The sequence below is a fragment of the Microchirus variegatus genome, assembly GCF_963457635.1.
Source record: "Microchirus variegatus genome assembly, chromosome: 17".
Taxonomy (NCBI): domain Eukaryota; kingdom Metazoa; phylum Chordata; class Actinopteri; order Pleuronectiformes; family Soleidae; genus Microchirus; species Microchirus variegatus.
Window position 1 is genome coordinate 18,922,698 of NC_139818.1, and position 19,379 is coordinate 18,942,076.

The 19,379-nt window shown below is 42.6% G+C and overlaps 3 protein-coding genes across 3 annotated transcripts in view; 2 read left to right on the forward strand and 1 right to left on the reverse strand.

Annotated features, from left to right (window-relative positions):
• Positions 1 to 3,814, reverse strand: part of LOC310939057 (very long chain fatty acid elongase 6-like) — a gene marked incomplete at both ends in the record, with an annotated part of 15,530 nt that extends 11,716 nt beyond the window's left edge. The window contains one exon of the mRNA XM_083903724.1: positions 3,785 to 3,814. Coding sequence (XP_083759850.1) covers positions 3,785 to 3,814 — 30 coding nt within the window. The remainder of the gene's footprint in view (positions 1 to 3,784) is intronic.
• Positions 1 to 19,379, forward strand: part of LOC310939477 (S-adenosylmethionine synthase-like) — a 151,185-nt gene that overhangs the window by 49,193 nt on the left and 82,613 nt on the right. The gene's annotated exons all lie outside the window — the stretch shown is intronic.
• The window catches only part of LOC310939058 (uncharacterized protein), a gene marked incomplete at both ends in the record, with an annotated part of 48,173 nt that continues 41,965 nt past the window's right edge, over positions 13,172 to 19,379 (forward strand). The window contains 4 exons of the mRNA XM_083903725.1: positions 13,172 to 15,376; positions 15,601 to 15,718; positions 16,578 to 17,151; positions 17,904 to 18,371. Of these exons, the coding sequence (XP_083759851.1) occupies positions 13,172 to 15,376; positions 15,601 to 15,718; positions 16,578 to 17,151; positions 17,904 to 18,371 (3,365 nt within the window). The remainder of the gene's footprint in view (positions 15,377 to 15,600; positions 15,719 to 16,577; positions 17,152 to 17,903; positions 18,372 to 19,379) is intronic.

Sequence of the window (19,379 nt, forward strand, 5' to 3'; positions counted from 1 at the left end):
AAATGGATGCAGGGATGATGGAAAACTGAGCTTCTTTGGGCTCTGGACTATTGGAGTATTTGTAAGAAAAGACATTTGAAATATGCCTTAATATTGATCAGTTAATTAATTATAGGTGCATTATGTAATAAATCTAAAGCAACTGGCCATAAAATCCTCCTAATATGTCACAGAGACTCAGGAATAATGTTCATATAACAAACTGAACTCACCAACAACAACAGTACAGACAAAATATTTGCATTAAAAAAAAAAATATTTGCAGCCTGCAAATCATGTTTATGTTTGAAATCATGTTTTGACATGTGGTGCCACCTACCGCAGTCTACCAATCACTGCAGTCAGTAGAGTCTCAGCTGCCGAGCAACCACGGGTTGCAGTTACGTCAGAAAACGAAACCTAAAAGACCTCGGTATTTTGAATTTGAATGTAGTAACCGTTTTTTTACGGTAGTTTTTGGCCACATTCTTACATATGGCACCTTTAAGTAATTGAGTATTCAACATGAAGTTTGACTGACGTATGCGTTGATGATAAATTGCACTGCAGGCAAACTATCAACACCACCCCCCCCCCCCCGTCAAATGTCCCTCTATATCAGGCCCAGAGCAGATCCATTACCTGCCACCAAGGGCAGCTGGAAGCATTTCGTCTTCATTTGTTGCACACTTTATGAATTCCCCCCCATCTGGGGCTCGGTGTGAGTTTTCAATATACGGACGTGTGTGTGTGTGTGTGTGTGTGTGTGTGTGTGTGTGTGTGTGTGTGTGTGTGTGTGTGGGTGTGTGTGTGTGTGTGTGTGTGTGTGTGTGTGTGTGTGTGTGTGTGTGTGTGTGTGGTGGGGGGGTTGAAAAAAGACCCCATTCTTCCTACTTTTCCTGGACAGGCAGAGTGCATTGCGGCCGAATATATGTGACTATACCTTGGCCTATTTCAAAAGTTTATAAAAATTGTGACTACTGATTGTGACCAAACCCAGCAAAGTACTACGTTGCTGTGTGAAATGGTATGAACGATAGATAGCTGTATTAAAGTGTGTGTGAGTGGGTGAATGTCAAAACACTGTAGCATTAAAGCAGCTTTGAGTGGTCTTCAAGAGTAGAAAAGCGTTATATATATAAAGACAGAGCATTTTCTATTTGTGGCCTCTCAAACTCCAGCTCAACTCAAGAAAGAATAAAGGCTCAGTTTAATGTATGATTGTGCAGAATGAATGCCACTCAGATAGCAGCAAAGATCCAGATATTAAGTATTTATGTGCACCAGACTGACAGTAAAAGAAAATAAATGGCAAGTCTAGTGGATTATTAACCCTAGAACACCGTCACTGGGTGGTTTTCACCCGAGCAAATACATTTATGTGATTTTCATGAAAACCAAGTTTTCATCTCAATTATTCTTTTTTTTTTTTTTGAATTTTTTTGTTCCCAAAATCCTAATTTTCGAGTAATTTTGGAGCATTTCTATATGGTCCCCTCATGATGCTTTTCTTTCATTTTGTTAGACATGACACACTTTAAAATAAAATAACACTACTCAAATGTGTCATTTATTGTCATGTTTTGATATATTTTGTACTTTTTATTGGGTGTATTTATTATCACGGGTAAAAATCACCCGGCGTTAGTGATGGTGTTTTGAATTTGAGCGATAGTGTTCTAGGGTTAAGCAGCTAAAAGAATAGGACATTTCCATCAGGAGGTGGTGGAGACCAAAAACAGAGCTAAAACTAAGAGATTATTGACAACAGTTTTGCTTCATAAACACTTGTTGGACAACATATTAACACACAGTTTTAAAGGTGCATTATGTAATAAATCTAAAGCAACTGGCCATAAAATCCTCCTAATATGTCACAGAGACTCAGGAATAATGTTCATATAACAAACTGAACTCACCAACAACAACAGTACAGACAAAATATTAAAAAATTTTTGCAGACTGCAAATCATATGTTTATGTTTTGAAATCATGTTTTGGCATGTGGCGCCACCTACCGCCATCCACCGATCATTGCAGTCAGTAGAGTCTCAGCTGCCGAGCAACCACGGGTTGCCAGTTACGTTAGAAAACGAAACCTAAAAGACCTTGGTGTTTTGAATTTGAATGTAGTAACTGTTTTTTGGCCACATTCTTACATATGGCACCTTTTAGCATTTAAAATGTAATTAATTGAATTTAAAATATTTCTGGCTGGGCCACATGTGCCATTTGAATACACTGGCTGTTCATCATCTATACATTTCAGATATACCCGAGACAAGAGAGATGTATAGTATCGACACTGAATAGCGTGTGTAAATGTGATCGTGTCGAAACAAACTACAGCTTGTGTCTCGTTCAGGGTGATGAAGGATGGTATCACCGGGTGGAATCAAGAGTTTGGCTCACAGATGTGTTTTTAATAGGTCTTGAACGAACAGAGGTCGGCAGCACACAGACACAGTGTACAAATGGAAGCATGTGAAAGTAATCATCAGGCTTCTTGTGTAGTCGCAGGATAACGGGTTGTATACGATGCAGGACACACACACACACACACACACACACACACACGCTCATTGATGTTTTGCGTCGCCATTATTGCAGAATGAGATGGTCAGCCTTCTCTCTCTCTTCCTCTGCTCTCATGTTGTTGATGATGATGATACAAAAACAGCATTAGTGACCAGAGCTGTGGTTTTTTTTTTTTCCTTTTCCTTCCCACGTCCGTTTTCATTTCTTCTTACATTCTCCCACTCTTCACTCTTTCACGCTTACTGCCTCTCGTCTTTATCCCTCTTAGTCCTGTCGTCTTCCTTCTGTCTCAGTTGTTGTCGCCTTCTAAGAAGTCACTGTGGCGCTTATAAAGATCTGATATTTTGTGTTTTCTTCTTCATAATAATAATCTGTGCCGAAAGCCAAGAATACGTTATCGGAGGTAACGGTTGGAGTGGGAGTGTTTAGGAGGTGAGAGCGTTGGCAGTGATGGGGGCCTGTGTGATGATGGCGAGCATTAGCATTTTACAGTCCTGCTGCGTTTTCCTATAACGAGCGGTCATCTGCCGTTAGCCGCTCTCCAATCTGTGAGAATCTCTCTGTGTGTGTTGGGTTTCGGGCGCAGATGGAGGTTCTTTACAAGATTAATGAAACAAATCTGTTGTACAGGTGCCTTGAAAAACTCCCTCTCATTTTGTTTTACTGGTCATTTGATAACAGTGCAATATGTGTGTGGGGATATGGGCTTCATACTTGGCTGGCTGTTAGATAACATACCAGTGCCAATAATTGATTTTCTTGATGCTTGATAGCCCTCAATGCCCCTGCTAAAGTGTCTAGCAGCAACTGTTATCACAGTCTAGTTTCAAGGGGTCTAACGCAAGTAGTTACATAAATCACAAGCTCTGTTATCAATTCCTTAGTATTTTATTAATGAAAACTGCATGGAACTGAATTTGTTACCCATGTTACCTTCACCACTGTTAGTATTTAGTCTGATGCTGAAAAGGATCATGTGATAGTGAATGTGTTGAATCTAGAAAGTATACGTTTTTAATTGTAATTTCAATAAAATCGCAATATGGCGTACTGCAATTTTCAAATCCTAAGAGACGCACAAAAGAAAGCACATTTGTTTTGCACAGATTTGCACACACAGTAGTCCTTTTTAAATATGTTTTTCAAAAAAAAAAAAGAAAAAGTCAAAATTACCATTCCGTCGAACATCGCAAATCATACCACAATCGCAATTTCAGTCAAAAATAATCGCAATTTGATATTCATTCAAAATCGTTCAGCCCTTTACTTGGTAGGCGGGGCTTGCAATGTACGACATCGTACAGCGACATTGAAGGCAACACAACAGACAACAAAGGAGGACATCCAGCAGCTTGGTTTTTACGGCCCGGTTTGTGCCTTTTTGTTTCAACAAGACGTCAAGCTTTGTATGAGACTTCGGATGTTGAAGAAACATCGGTCGCAAGGGAGTGACGCTTTTCTGTCGCCCAATCAGCTGACTGTCGTGGGTCTAGCTCCACCCATACCATACCATACCATACCGTACCATTACCCTGGTACCCCAAGGGAAGGGTACCGAAAAACGGAACGGTTGGGGCCAGTTATTTTGGTACTATTCCTAATGGACCGTTCCACTCCGTTAAATGATGTAGTTGAGCTACAAAAGTAGCATTTAACTGGACATCTGTCCTAGTCCTTGGCTACACTAGGTGGTGATATGCTCCCTTTCAGCTTTTGAGTACTAGGCGTTATCGGTCAACCTATTATGTCACACAGTTCCATGTCCACCATGTTTTACTTGCTGTTGTCTTCTTCTGTCTGCCGGCTTCTTCTGTTTTTTTTTGTGTGGGAACTGTGACTCATGCACAGAGGACCTAGGCCAGTTTGAGTCTGACTGAGCGTTTACACGCAGTTGTAATTCAAGTCCCAATTTATGTATTTATTCATTAATGTGCATATAAATGTAAATATGCAAGATTACAGCCAAACCATTTCCATCTTCGGTCCCTTGGCAGGCCAACGCAAGCTACACAACATAATTCAACAATAACAACAAGATTAAAGTGTAGCATAATAAGAGACAACGTTAAAGGAGATTAAAGTGCAATCACCTAATGTTTTAAAAGTGCAGTTTAAGGTGGACTCGTTCAATAATTAGGTAATTTTTTCCACGTAATTGAACTTTTTCCATGTATGCACAGTTTCTGCCCTTTCACACAAAAGCAACCCTCGAGTATCAATCACTGAAAACAACGATACTTCAAGAGAAGATCCCTTTCTAGTTTGCTCAAAGGAAGAACTCTGACATGCCTCGTTCTGTGTGCATGCTCGATAAGATTCTGAGACACAAGCTTGATCTTTTGTCTTTGTAGGAGTCATCGCGGCCCTAATTGCAGTCAGAATGTGGAGAATCAAACTGCTGAAACAGCCGTAGACTCTTAAAATGAGCTGGTTTAAAAATAACATTTTTTTCCTTCACGTATAGCTCGTGAGTCAGCTGAACGGCGAGCTGCAGCCATTAAACCTTTCATCCATAAAAGTTCCCATCACAGTTTCACAGGTGGTGACGTCAGCAAATGTCTCCCTCTATTCCACCAAGCATGCAAAATCCTGGTATATGGAAAGCTAGATTCAACAAATCTTTGGCATTTTGTATTGATTGTTCTGTTTTCTATCAGATGATTTATCAACAAATCAACTTTTCCTTCTTAATCTATTGTATGTTCTTGATCTCACAATGGAGAGCTGTGAGTGTAAGATAGACGGGGACCTATGGTGAGAAAGAGGAGATCCAGGTCCTCTATCAATGAATGCCATCGTTTGTTCCTGTAGGATTCTCAAGTTCACCATTAGCTGATGGAGGCAATCGACATAATCGTTTAACATGATTGTCCGTAATGTTATTTGTCTGAAATAGAACCACAGTCAAGATGAGCGAGTTGGTGTTTTTCTCATCCAGGCCACTGAAAGCCTCTCATCCGCAGCTGCCTCAGGAGTGCTGACGCTGCAATAGGCCAGAAGCTGGCGTGGTGTTGCTTGGTGCAGTGTGTGCAGTGATGGGCTGGTGCTGATAGCTGCCTGTCATTATCACCTGTTTCACCTCACGCACTTCAGACTCAAAAGAGGGAAATGGTGTGTGATTGAGCTGCTGCCAAACGCTTGACTTCAGGGCGGTGCTGAGCCACATACGGTGACTTTGAGGGAAAAGAGTTTGACTTTTCTCAGAAGGAGTACAAAAGGATGACAAACAACTGATAGAGGTACAGTATGTCACTGTCAGACGCATCTATCTATCTATCTATCTATCTATCTATCTATCTATCTATCTATCTATCTATCTATCTATCTATCTATCTATCTATCTATCTATCTATCTATCTATCTATCTATCTATCTAGCTTACTAACTAGTATCTATCTATCTATGCTAGCTAGCTTACTAACTAGTATCTATGTATGCTAGCTAGCTTACTAACGAGTATCTATCTAGCTAGCTTACTAACTAGTATCTATGTATGCTAGCTAGCTTACTAACGAGTATCTATCTAGCTAGCTTACTAACTAGTATCTATATATCTATGCTAGTTAGCTTACTAACTAGTATCTATCTATCTATGCTAGCTAGCTTACTATCTATCTACCTATCTATCTATCTAGCTATCTAGCTAGCTATGTTTATTGGAGCAGAGGGTGAACACACTCTTCATTCAATAAATCCATTCTGCACTAAATCGGCTCGTGTTGTGCGACGAAGGGCTGAGCGGTCGAACCACGACCGTAGCTCAACGTACAAACTGAGAGGAGGAAAAGAAAGTTATCGTAGTGGAGGCCGCAGTTTATCACTGATTATAAATCTGAGAGGGGATGTGGTACCGCAGGGCCCAGTCACTGTGACATTAGACACCAAAGATTAGCAGATTAGCTAAGGTTGACAAGATGATAGACTGTGCATGTGTGTGTGTGTGTGTGTGTGTGTGTGTGTGTGTGTGTGTGTGTGTGTATGTGTGTGTATGTGTGTGTGTGTGTGTGTCTGCTCTAATTGACAGTTCAGTCCAGTAATAAAGGAGCAATTATAGTATTTATAAGCAGGGATTTATCACCGCATTGCAGTTGCTGAGTTGATGGTAATAATTGTGAAATTATTACTCGAATGCGTTGTAGATTGTACAATTTACAGAAGTAGGAATCTAACTCTCTATAAGACTTCCTGTAACTGTCTGTGAGACAGATTTCATTGATAAAGACTTGAGTTCATTAGGTGTTAAAGTATTTGAATAGGAGAGCTAAAGGGCTTTACATTTATGCATAACTGAATTAAAACATGTTGGTATGATAATTTTTTAATGTCACTTAAATACCTTGAAGTGAGATCCTTTTATTTTGAAGTCATGAATCACATGACTGGGGTCAGTTTGAGGTTGAACTGAGGGATTGTGGGTCATGGAGGCAAGAGGTTAGTTTTCTGCACTGTTCAAGAGGCGCACACGGTAATTGTACTTGTATTAATTGTCATTTGTATTTAATTGTCGGTTTGTTAAAATAAGCCTCAATGGACTCACATGGACTTTTATGTTTTGTATTTATAGTTTTCATGGTGTCTTATGATTTATCAATGTAGCTACACTTCCAGTTTGTCTACTACACAAGATTTCGTGTAATTTCGCATGTTTGCATCATGTCCCTGGTTCCTTTTTTTTAACTCATCGTCTTGCACTTACGTTTAGCTGCACACAGAACACCGACGAATTCACCGACTTCATATTTTAATCAGCTTTGGCTGCTTTTGGCTACATTTTCATTCAGTCTTTTTTTTACTAATCAATTTTGCATAATAAAAAGCAGAGAAGCAGTTTAATTCAGGTGTTTTTTTTTAAGTGTTACTCGAGCTGGATTACATTTGTTGGCTTTTGTCTGGCTCTATTTTTAGCCGCACAGTGCAGCTAAATCTGTGAAGGAGAATGTCCTGAGCAAGCTGAAAGTTTTTGATGTTTGAATCGCTGCAATCGGCTGAAAAAGGCACGATAGTTCAGCTCGGAATTTACATTGAGGAGAAGACAATTCCTGAAATCCATGTTTCTCTGTCAGTATGTTTGATACGGGCAGTAATGCTTCATATTTTATGATATTTTGTGTCTAATACAGTGACCATCTGGACTTCTCTATTTTCCCATGTTTCTGTTCATCTGTTACTCTCCCAGTTCGGGAGGAGGGTTTTTTTTTTTGGTTTTTTTTCACACATGCAGATCAGACCACATGTCCGGTTTTTCGTCGGCTCACATCTGCCACTGTTACTGAGAAGAGAATATACTGTACTGCTGCTACTGCTGCTGCTTTAAATACTTGCATGTTCCCTCTTTACAGCAGCACCCTCCCCATACTCGTATACTCCACACTGACTCAGCATGTATGTGAGAGCCAGAGAGGGGCGGGGATGAGGAACGAGGGCAGGATCCTGGTTGATGTGAGCTTACTAATTGGCCGAGTGCGAGAGCCCTGCTGCTGCTGCTGCTGCTGCTGCTGCTGCTGCTGCTGATCGGGGAGGGATCACCGGCTGTTCTTGGCCTAAGCCTGGTCAGACAGGTTTGTGCTGACTGTCCTGCAGGAGAGGAATGAAGGAGGCGAGCAGATGAGAGGGATGGAAGGAGGAAATGCAGAGAGGATGAGACACGATAAGATAAGCCACGTGGGAGGTGTAAATCCTGTATGGATGAAGCGGCTGTGTTTGGGGGAGAAGAGGTGAGTGTGAGGAAAGATTGTGTTTCTGTGTGTTTTTAGTACAAATGAAGCTGCTGACAACTCGGGGTTGTCCCCTGGATAAACAAGCACTATATGGAGCTATGACACGCGTGTGCAGGTGATTGTTGTGAGACGTACGAGCAGGTGACTGAAAGAAGTGGAACTCCACCACTGCATTTGTTTTTGTTTGTGTGTTTGTGTGAGGGAGACGTGTGAGGGTGTGTGACATGCCGAACCAGATTCCCTCTCTGTGAGCGTGTCGGCGCATGCAATGCCACCCGTCTATCTAAGATGCAACCGTTAAATGTCATCATTAATCACATGATTGCTGTGCTTCTGCAGACTTGTTTTTGAACCTCAACACAATCATACACTCGTGATGTGTCTGTTAAGCTCAGGCATTAAATATTTCAGTAATTGCACTCGCATCATTAGTGTTAAAGGTGCCATATGTAAGAAAGTGGCCAAAAACGGTTACTGCATTCAAATTCAAAACACTGAGGTCTTTAAGGTTTCGTTTTCTGACTTAACTGGCAACCCGTGGTTGCTCGGCAGCTGAGACTCTACTGACTGCAGTGATTAGTAGACGGCGGTAGGTGGCGCCACATGCCAAAACATGATTTCAAAACATAATGCATTATTTTAATGCAAATATTTTGGCTGTACTGTTGTTGTTGGTGAGTTAAGTTTGTTATATGAACATATCTATATCTTTGCAAATTTTATGTTCAGATAAATTTTCTTTGTCAATTATAACTTATAAGATATTTGCTTGTAATTTATAAGCAATTATCTGGGAACATAGACACAACTGAATTCTGATGTTTGTGTCTTTCTGTCCTTTTCCCTCAAAATAATAGTGAGCGTTGCTTCAACAGGGTAAAGGTCACGTCAGTCAGGTCCATTAAACCAGTGCAGAGGAAGACATCATTATTTTGTCTCTGATAGTTTTTGTCTGTTTCTGTTTGCCGCCCACATATCTTGTTTTTAAAAGAGAAAAAAGCGATTTGTATTATTGCGGTGGTGGATTGAAGCACATAGTGAATAAAGTGAAGTGAATAAAGACTTAAAGGTTAGGTTAGGGTTGATTTCAGATCAGTGCATTTCAAAAACCTTTATGTGCCGAGTGCATGGTTGGACAGCTAAAGTCAGATAATCTTAGAGTTCCGTGTTCCTCTCTTTCCAGTGAATTCAAGTCTATAAAGTCTTTTATTTTTCTTATATTATGGTGACTTACAAATGGCCTTCTGATACATCACATTATCCTCTCAACATATTGTCCTTCCTGTCAAGCATTTGAAGATGATAATATTTTGATCTTCTACTTGGGCCGAACTCTCCCTGTTGTGCGATTATCGTTCTTTGTTCCGCTTGAAAAATTCACATTATAGTCTGAAGTGTAACTGTCCAGACGGACACGATGGGGTTGAGCGAGGTCACCTGCTGAGAAAAAGAAGCTTTTTAGTCTGCGCTGAAAAGCGAACGACTTTAATTGAGACCTTAAATACGCTGCTGCTTGTGAATCTAATCAGGTAATATATTAAATCTAGTGTTGGCTAAATCTCAGAGAGTCTCAAATTTTTTTTTACTAGTGCTGTCAACATTAACGCACAACGCGTTTCCATGACGACTGACGTGACGTCATGTTTACTTGACTCCCGATTGTTAAAATGAGTCTCTAAAGTAACGCTAAACTTTAAAAACAAAGGCACACATACGCAGTACACAGGTACGCTGGTTATTTGTAGCACTGCTCTTTTCTTTTAATAATAAACAGACCGCTCTAGTTCCACTGTAGGTGCGGTAACGGCGCTAAAAGGAGCTAACGCAGCTAACGGAGCTAACTGGTAAACGGTGCCTGGACTCCGGTGTCGCGGCACGTAAACATGACGTTGCGCGAGTCTTTTTCCGGTCAGTCGTCATGGAAACGTTGTCATGCGTTAACGCGCGTTACCTATTGCACAGCACTATCCACACTTTAGAGTTTCAGCACGCTGTAAAACAAGGACTTCTGCAAACACCCCTAGCCCATTGTTCATTCGACGAGTAAACGAATAACAAGACGAGCTGAATGAACGGGCAGCAAGGTTTTGGCCCCATGTGTCACCGATGAAACCTCGCTCTCTTCTCTTTTTATTTGCTGCCAATAAAAAATTCTTTCTGTTTATTGTCCTTTTCTTTTCCTTTGGCGGCCCTCAGTTCAATGTTGTAGAACCCCTGCCTTAGAGGTACAACCAAGCAGGTGCACATTTTAAAGGTACAGTGCTTGTACCCTGATAGGGTACAACTGGAGTGACAAAGTAGTTGTACCTTTTTAGGCTCAGTCTTGTACTTTGATTTCTTAGTGTGTACACAGGAGATTCAGCTCCCTACATCAGAACTTTTAAACAATTTACTTATGTGAACTAAATAAGGCAGATCGTATATCCATGTTAGCTAAAAAAAACACACCCAACAGAATGAGTTTAGGAGAATCCACAAAAGGATCATATCCGCTTTTGGGGAGTTTTGGGAACCCCAAGGAAAACATAGACGATGCAGCACCAGGTGCATGACTGGCATACTACAGCATTTAGAGTCATTTTGGAGGATTTTGTGCCCATGAAGACATTCCATTAAACAATGCTGTGTTTATGTTTTAAGTAGGTAAGATTCTGTTTCCTACAAGCACACATTTATGACTCAGCCACGGAGCCAGGTCGTCTTACTCTCACCTCCGTAGACGCCGGGACCCCACAGAGCTGCCGACAACTGGACAAAGGCCCCCTTGTTTTGAATGGTGTAGCCGTGGGAACAATGGGTTCGAGGTGTGAAAATAACAACAACAAAAAAGATGTGTGAGTGTGGGAAATGGAGAGGCTGGTTTGGGTAAAGTTGTTTGCTAATGAGGGAAAGAGAAAAAAGGACATTTTGTTGCATTGAAAATGTTCCAATTCTCCTCGCAAAGGCGTCATTAGATGGCTATTAATAGATGTAAAAGTTAAAACTGCGGCAAACCAGCCAAGAAATGTGCTGCGGAGAAGCTGGAGACAATAATTAAGAGTCGACAGGAGAATACACTGGTGGGATCTTTGAAGTGAGGGGCAGAGACATCAGCTGGGGTCAAGGAGGCAACGTCCCTCGTCTTTTGGTGCCAACCCTGCTTACAAGTTCTCTTTGTTCTGTCAACTTCCATTTCTGTCTCTCCCACTGCCACCATACGGCAACTCCAATCTGTCGCTGCTGGCAGCGGTCGGGAGTGCACGGTCCTCGTTTGAGTGACTTTTCTTTTTCACACCACAGTTCTATTGTGTGTGTGTGTGTTTGTGTGGTGTTATTACAGAGAATAGTTGTTCTGCAGGAGAATCTAAAAGACGGGTGACAATTGGAAGGAATTCAGGTTGACTGGGTTGTTTAGGTGCTGAGAAATTGTCAATTTTGGAGGACATAGTATAGTATGAAGTTTATGTCAAATTTTGGACCAAAATTGTTTTTCAAAAAAAGTATACATTTTTGGATGACATACTATAGCATGACTTTTTGGTAAATTTTTGGAGGACATGCTATAGTATGATGTTTTTGTCAAATTTCGGACCAAATCTTTTTTTTCAAAAAAATATTCAATTTTGGATGACTTACTCTAGTATAAGGTTTTTTGTCAAATTTTGGACCAAAAATTGTTTTTCAAAAAAAATTTCAAATTTTGGACGACATAGTATAGTATGACGTTTTTGTCAAATTTTGTACCAACATTTCTTTTCATAAAAATTGTCCATTTTTGGATGACATACTATAGTATAACGTTTTTTTTTTGGAAAGAATTCAGGTTGACTGGGTTGTTTAGATGCCGAGGGGATTAGCCTTGACAAAAAAAAGTGGGTGTTGTTACACTGGGTGTTTTGTGCATGATGCACCCGAGAGTGTAGTGTGGGATGTGGCTGAATCTGCAAAAGTAGAACTATTCTGTGCTCCAGTTCATTTTAACATCTGTATTACATTATGCATTTAGTTTAGAAAAACCCTACATGTAGGTAACTGGATATTTTATTAGCATCAATAATAGAAATTCATTTCAGAACTGAGGAAGCCTCTTGGGTGATAGGTGACGACTGAATGACTAAAAACCTTCACAGACATCATCTTGGCATTCCCGGGTGCGTCTCACTGATGTGAAGTAGAATATATTCGTTATACGGTCCAACAAGTTTGTGTTTACAGTAACAACAACTGTGCCTCTTATAATAGAGCCACAGGCACCAATTTGCTTTAATGAGACAGAATTTAAGCAGCTGCTTATGAAAGCAACTGAAGCTGTTCAGTTCAAATAAAAGTCAAAGTAGGACCAGGGTCGGACTGAGGTTAAGGTTAAGATAAATATCCAGGTTAGGTTTAATGGATATTCACATTCCGACATACTTTTATTATACATGTTATACGTTAAAATATGGATTGACACTCTTCTCTGAGCATCTTGAGTTACTTGAAATGACGGACATCATGTTTCATTTCATCACTTTGGGGAGCTGTCATGTCGTTCATCTTCACACAGTCATTGGACATACATTTATTGACGGGATCGTTCACAGGAAAAAGTCAATGAAATGTCAGAAAAATCCTGTCTTTCTCTTGCATATAATCTGAGAATGAAAAAAGATAACGGCTCCCGTTTTCTTTCATTCACAGGTATGAAGAATAGGGAGATGTTGGTGGTTTCCCATGGGCATGTTTGTCCTCTGGCTGCTCACTGTGTGTGTCTCTGTCCTGCACACAGACACTCTGAGAGGGAGAAGAAAGACCGTCTTAAAATAAACCGACATGCACCACTAGCAGGAAAAAATAACAAGCCAAAAAAAACACAAAAACCCAACAACAAAGAGCACTGAAGACTCTTCTTGTTTTCATTTAGCCCCCCTGCTCCATTTCTGTTTCTTTGTCCTTGTGTTACATGCTCAGAGGAAGTCATGTCCCAGTCGGGGAACGTCCTTCATCTTTATGTTGAAGTGAGGTCTGCCCCTGATCAGAATGGAGGAAAAGCAGCGTTTGGAGAAAATAAGGAAGGGATTACGTCGGTCAAGGACAGTTCGGCTGAGCTTCTGTCTCAGTTAGCGACCCAGACAACCTGCCAGACAGTCACCAAGTCCTCCACAGCTCATCCTCACAGCCCTTCTCAAAATACCGTTAGCTTTCAGCTTAAGCAAGCCAGCAACTCACCAACGATCAGCAAAAGCAATTTGCCCTGTGAAGGAGTCTCTGCCTCATGCTTTTCCCCAGCAACACCTTCCAGAAAGGCCGTCATCCCACACTCGTCTCCCGTTTGTCGGAGGTCGGACAAGGAGGAACTCAACAATGGGACGCGGTCTGTGGTCAGCTTCAGTTACGTCGAGAAGTCCAATGTGAAGACGGTGGACAGCCCACTCCACTCTGCGTGTGTCAGAGGGGCCAGAGAAGAAAGATCCACCCCCTCTCACTATCGCAAACGGCTCAGTGACCCAGTTTGGTTCGGGAGTCCAGATTCATCGTGCAGCTCCAGTCCGAAACTGACTTACCCATCACCAGGAAGTCACCAGCAGACATTCTCTCCCAGCCTTCGTCAACCACCCTTGGACCCCATAGGTAGGGCAGCTACCCAAAGGGCTGTGGAGGAGTTTGGCTCTCCTTTACTGAGGATTAAACTGGCTCATGCACTTGAGTACGCCTCGTGTTCACACGTCAACAAACAGCCGCGCTGTCAGTCCTGGGGTGGATCTCCCGTTCAGCGTCAAAACATCAGTGCAAACCCCAAAGACCACTTCAGAGACAGGAGTCAGGCTATTTGTGGGCTCCCTCGGAGCCCAGCTTCAGACCAGCTATCCTCCCAGTCCAGACACTCTCCTCAGTCGAGGCCGTGGTCCTGTGTGGAGACCCAGAGCCTTCAATGGTCAGGAGAGGAGAAAGCTGTGATGGGAAGCCCAGCCACCAAAAAACAAAGCCACAGGGCCTGTAACAGGAGCACTTCACCAAAGGGAGCAAGCCTCCAACTTGGCAATAATGTAGTTGAGGGATTGAACCAGTTAAGTGACAAGAAATCCTCCTCTCCAAGTCACAGCCCTGAAGTTGCCCACAGGCTAGCAGAGGAAGTGTCCAAAGTATCTTCTATTTTCACAGAGGCAAGAAGGTCCTCATTGCACAATCCTTTAGGTGAGCTTACAAGCGCCACGGTCTCTGAAGAATTTCACAATTCGCCTCCAAATGCACAACAGTCTAAGCAAGTGCTTAAGATGAACATCCCTTTAAATGACCAACACATGCCAGCAACTGACAACACAGACTCTCACCAGCCTGAAAACTCTGTCTTGCAGTCACATCCACATGCAACAAACTCATACACTAATTACGACACTCACCAGGTGAACTGCGCTCAGAAGTCCCAGCAACAAAGCTCAATCTTTTCTGCAGCTCAGAATTCCCCTGCTCTTCCTTCGCGTTTTTTCCGTCCCTCGCATCCTCCCACCGAGTTCAGCTCACCTTTGAGAGACCCTCGGCTACTCCAAGCTGAACTCCGAGCACCGGATACCCCGACCCTGCATCGTCGTCAACCCCCGCAGTACGCTGGGGACTCCTGGTGCCCAGGCCTGGACAAGAAAGAAGACCTGAGCAGCTTTGAGAAAGGTGACTGCACTGAGCTTGCTCGTAGGCTCTTTATCAATCAATGTGTTGAGGAGGCACCCGTCAGCTGGACTTCCAGGCAGCAGTGGGGTAATCATGTGGAGAATAACCCAAGCCCTGAGTCTGGACTTGCCTCCAAGAACGGCAAACCTCCTGAGAGTCAAGCCGACCAACGACACCCGCCGCTCAGCCCCACGACCCAACAGAAACGGGCTGAGCAGCGAAGGAGAGAGATTCTGCTTCTGGGACCAGTGATCCTGGACTCTCCAGAGGAGGACGAGGGGTGCGATGAAGACGGCGACGGTACTGCTATGGAGGGATTCGGGGCAGGCCATCAGGCTCACGCGCAGAGGATCGAGGAGCCTCCGGAGGCAGAACAGAACGGCGCAATGGGAGTTTCGTCCTCACGGAGCTCCAGCGGGGTGACGGGCAGCCTGGGGGACAGGGATTGCGTGTCGCTGGAGTCGAGTCAGTCGAGTCACCAGAGCAATGAGACGGGGGCTGCTACTTCAGGAATACAGGTAAGCTAAGAGTATTCTGAGAGAGCCACGGCAGCTGTTTTCGCTTGCGTTCAGTCTTTATATAGCTAGCTGCTTCTTGGCTCAAGCGCAAAAACTCACACATGCAAAAGCAGAGCTGGTCTATTCTCCCTTTCGCCCCCTGTCAGACTAGACTTTTTTTTCTTAAATGCTGCACTGCAGAGCTGTAGACTCTCGTTCTGTCTCTTTGTGTGTGTGTGCGTTAGACGGATAGTGGCTGTGCGGTGCCCATGCCCTCGCTCCACTGTCAGAGGATCGCACGTGCCAAGTGGGAGTTTTTGTTCGGAACACCTGCTGAGGAGGCCGCCAGCAGAGGAGAGAAAAGTGAGTGCCTGTCCACCTCCACTTCCTTTTGTCACTGTAAATTGTCTTTAAACCAGAGAGTAGATAGTAAGGAAGCAACAGTGTGCTTTAAGTCTTTGGGTTGGAGTGCTTCTTTAAGTAGGGTTAGAAATGCTCTTTGGATGGTATACTGTACATGTAGAAACAAGTCAGAGAAAACCCGTTTTAACGAATGCAATGCCTTCAATATAATGTCATGGTAATGTAAAATATCTACTCTATAATTAAGACTCCTAAGGTTGCTGTTCTTTTTCTCATAACTCATAACCCCATAAGTACACACACACCTTCTACTTCTTACATTGAACACCAAACGTCTCAAATATTATTTATTGCCTAAACAATTTTTGAAATTCTATGCTACTAAATCATTTTAGGCAGTTATGCAAAGTGATCTGAATTAGTTTTCTGCAGTTACGACTGAGACTGAGAACAAAAATCCTGTTGGAGTATTACTGTAATTTCCATAGTCTTGCAGTCTTGCTGGCTTAAGCTTATAATTTTTTTTTTAAAGTATTTATTTAACATTTATTTACACAGGTAATCTCATTGAGACCCATTCCCAAGAGCAACCTGTTAAGGGTTGAGGAAAATAATGCCATAATAATATGATAAAATTTGAAAATGGAGAAGGGGTAGTATTATATAAGTTATTCTTCTGACTACTCCTTTTCAGACAAGTTAAAATGTATTTTGTTGCTTTATTTTGTATATTTATTTTGTATGTTTATTTTTTTATTTTAATTTCTTCTTTCGTTGTTATTAATAACATGTTAGAAATAAACTGAACTGAACTGAACTGAAATTCTAATGTTATATTTTGATTCTTTTTATTTCGCAGATTCTCTGGAGTGCTCCACAGCTCCTCCCAGTGGTAACTCCAGCGAGTCTCCCACTCCGACTCCGCCCCTTTTCCTGCCTCTGCTCTCCGCCAATCACGACGTGCAGCACGTGGAGGTCGAGCTGGTGACCCCTCCCCCCGCCATCGTCGGGACGTCGCCCAAAACGGGAATAATTCGCCGGACGCTCAAGTATTCAGAGACCGACCTGGACGCCATCCCACTGCGCTGCTACCGTGAGACGGACATAGACGAGGTGCTGCTCGCCGAACAGGATGATGCCGACTCGGCGTTTGGGAGCAACCGCAGCGTGCAGGGCACCTCGGGGGCAGGCAGCAGTCCTCTGGGGGGTCTGGCACATGGGAGGAGGACAGACAGGGAGGTGGTAGATGAGAAAAGAGGGACAGGGGAGGAGGAGGATGATGATGATGATGATGATGATGATGAGGAGGAGGATGAGGACGAGGAGGAAGAAGAAATGGTGAGCTGGGCCAGTGTGAGGTTGCAAGGAGACACCAGGAAGCAGCAGTACGCCGCTCAGGAAGAGCCTGCGGTTTTTGGACACCTTCTGAAGAGGTGAACATAAGCACAAGCCTGTGAACACACACACACTCTGGAGAGACAGGATATTCCTCCGACCTAAATTTAGATCTAAAAATAATCACACTCATAACCTATTTTTCAAGTCGACTCAAAACTGTTTTGATGACATTTTTAGCATTAATTACATACAAATCTAACTATTGGGTCTCATGTGAAACATGTAGATGGAGTTGATAACACATTATAAGTTGACATACATTTATTACACTGCCATACAAAAGTTTGGGGTCATCTATACAATTTTTCCAATAAAACTCACACTGTTATTCATCAAAGAGTTGCAAAATAAATAGAAAATATAGTCAAGACATTGACAAGATTAGAAATAATGATTTTTATTTGAAATAATAATTTTGCCCTTCAAACTTTGATTTCCAAAACTGATTTCAGCTGTGCTAACATCATTGCACAAGGGTTTTCTAATCATCCAATAGCCTTCTAATGCTATTAGCAAACACAATGTACCATTAGAACACTGGAAATGGGCCTCTATACACCTATGTACATATTCCATTAAAAACCCAACGTTTGCAGATAGAATAGTCGTTAACCACATTAACAATGTATACAGTGTGTTTCTGATTCATTTAATGTTATATTCATTGAAAAAAATAAGGACATTTCTAAGTGTCCCCAAACTTTTGAACGGTAGTGTGATTATGAGGGGTTTCCTTTTTCCCCGCCACAGAACACTTACTATAACTTTATTAAACCTTTCTCTCCAGACCTACGGAAACGTTCTTCGACAACCACCATCCAGCCCTGAAGTCGCCCATCCTGGTCTCGGGGCCTCGCTGCGCTGCCGAGGACACGTTCAGCTGCCATTTTGAGAGCATCATCGAGTCCCACCGCGCGAAGGGGACGTCGTACAACAGCCTGGACAGCGAGGAGCTGCTGACGTCGAGCACCCAAACGGTCCTGACGTTCGATCTGCCCACGCTCACCCCCGCCATCCACGGCGTGGTTTGCCCGAGCGCCAGGCAGATCGTCCAACTCAGCTTTGCTCCGCTGGCGCACGACGAGAGGCCCAGTTTCTCCGATTCTATCTTTACTGTGACCGGGGACTCGGACGCCACCAGAGCGCCGTCCAGCGAGAGGCTGAGCAGCGGGTCGGAAGGCACGCCGCACAGGAGGGGAGAATGTACTCACCTGGGGAGCAGCTGGTACAGCAACTCATCTTTCACTCTGCCAAGGTGAGTTGGCAAAAGAGCTTCCTCTGTACAGATTTGACCATAGGGGTGAGTGTGAATGTGGTTGTTTGTCTCTGTGTGGTCCTGTGATGGACTGGCAGTCTGTCTGACTGGCAATCGTTCACCCTAAATCAGCTGGGATTGGCACCAGCGACGACCCTCATGTGGAGGATAAAGCGGTAGAAGATGAGTGAGATGTAACCTATCATATATTTAAGATTTCTTTACTAAAGCACATGAATTTACTACAATATAAATCTTTGTAAAGAGAAGATTCCATGGTATAGACCAGAAGTTTTGATACCCGAGGGCCAATTTAGGAGCCCAACATTGGACTGAGGGCCGCCAAAGGAAAAAAAAACAGAAAGAAATCCCATTTGTAATCATTTTAATGACCAGATTGCAGTTCTACAGTTTACACATTTGGTCTGTATCCAGTAATGTCCAATAATCATTTAAGAAGCTTAGTAGCTCTTGGATTAAAACTATCAACTGTAATTCATTGCTGCCAGAAATGTTTCTGTGGGCCGCCATTGGCCCGCGGGCCGCTCTTTGAGAACCAATGGTATAGACCAAGGGTCTGCAACCTTTAGAATGAGACGCTTTGGTTCCTTCTCCACTCAAATCGAATTTAACTAGAGCCACAGAAAAGAACTATAATTTGTCGCATTTCTGAAATTTACTACAAAACTACAAAACTACAAAAACGATTTTATGTAATTTTCCGATATCGCATTCGATGTCGACGTTGCATGTGACGCACGAAATATCAAAATACTTTTATTTATGCCTTTATCTCTTCAAAAAGGGTGAAAAACATGGAAATAGAATAAAAATAAAGCTACAAGGAGCCACTGCAGAGGCGCCAAAGAGCCACATGAGGCTCTAGAGCTGCAAGTTGCAGACCCCTGGACCTGCTTTTCATTTTACATGATTGAAAACATATAAAAACAGCTTAAAATTTCAGCCTCACACTTACTTTATATAAATAAAAGCGAATAATAGGTTAAA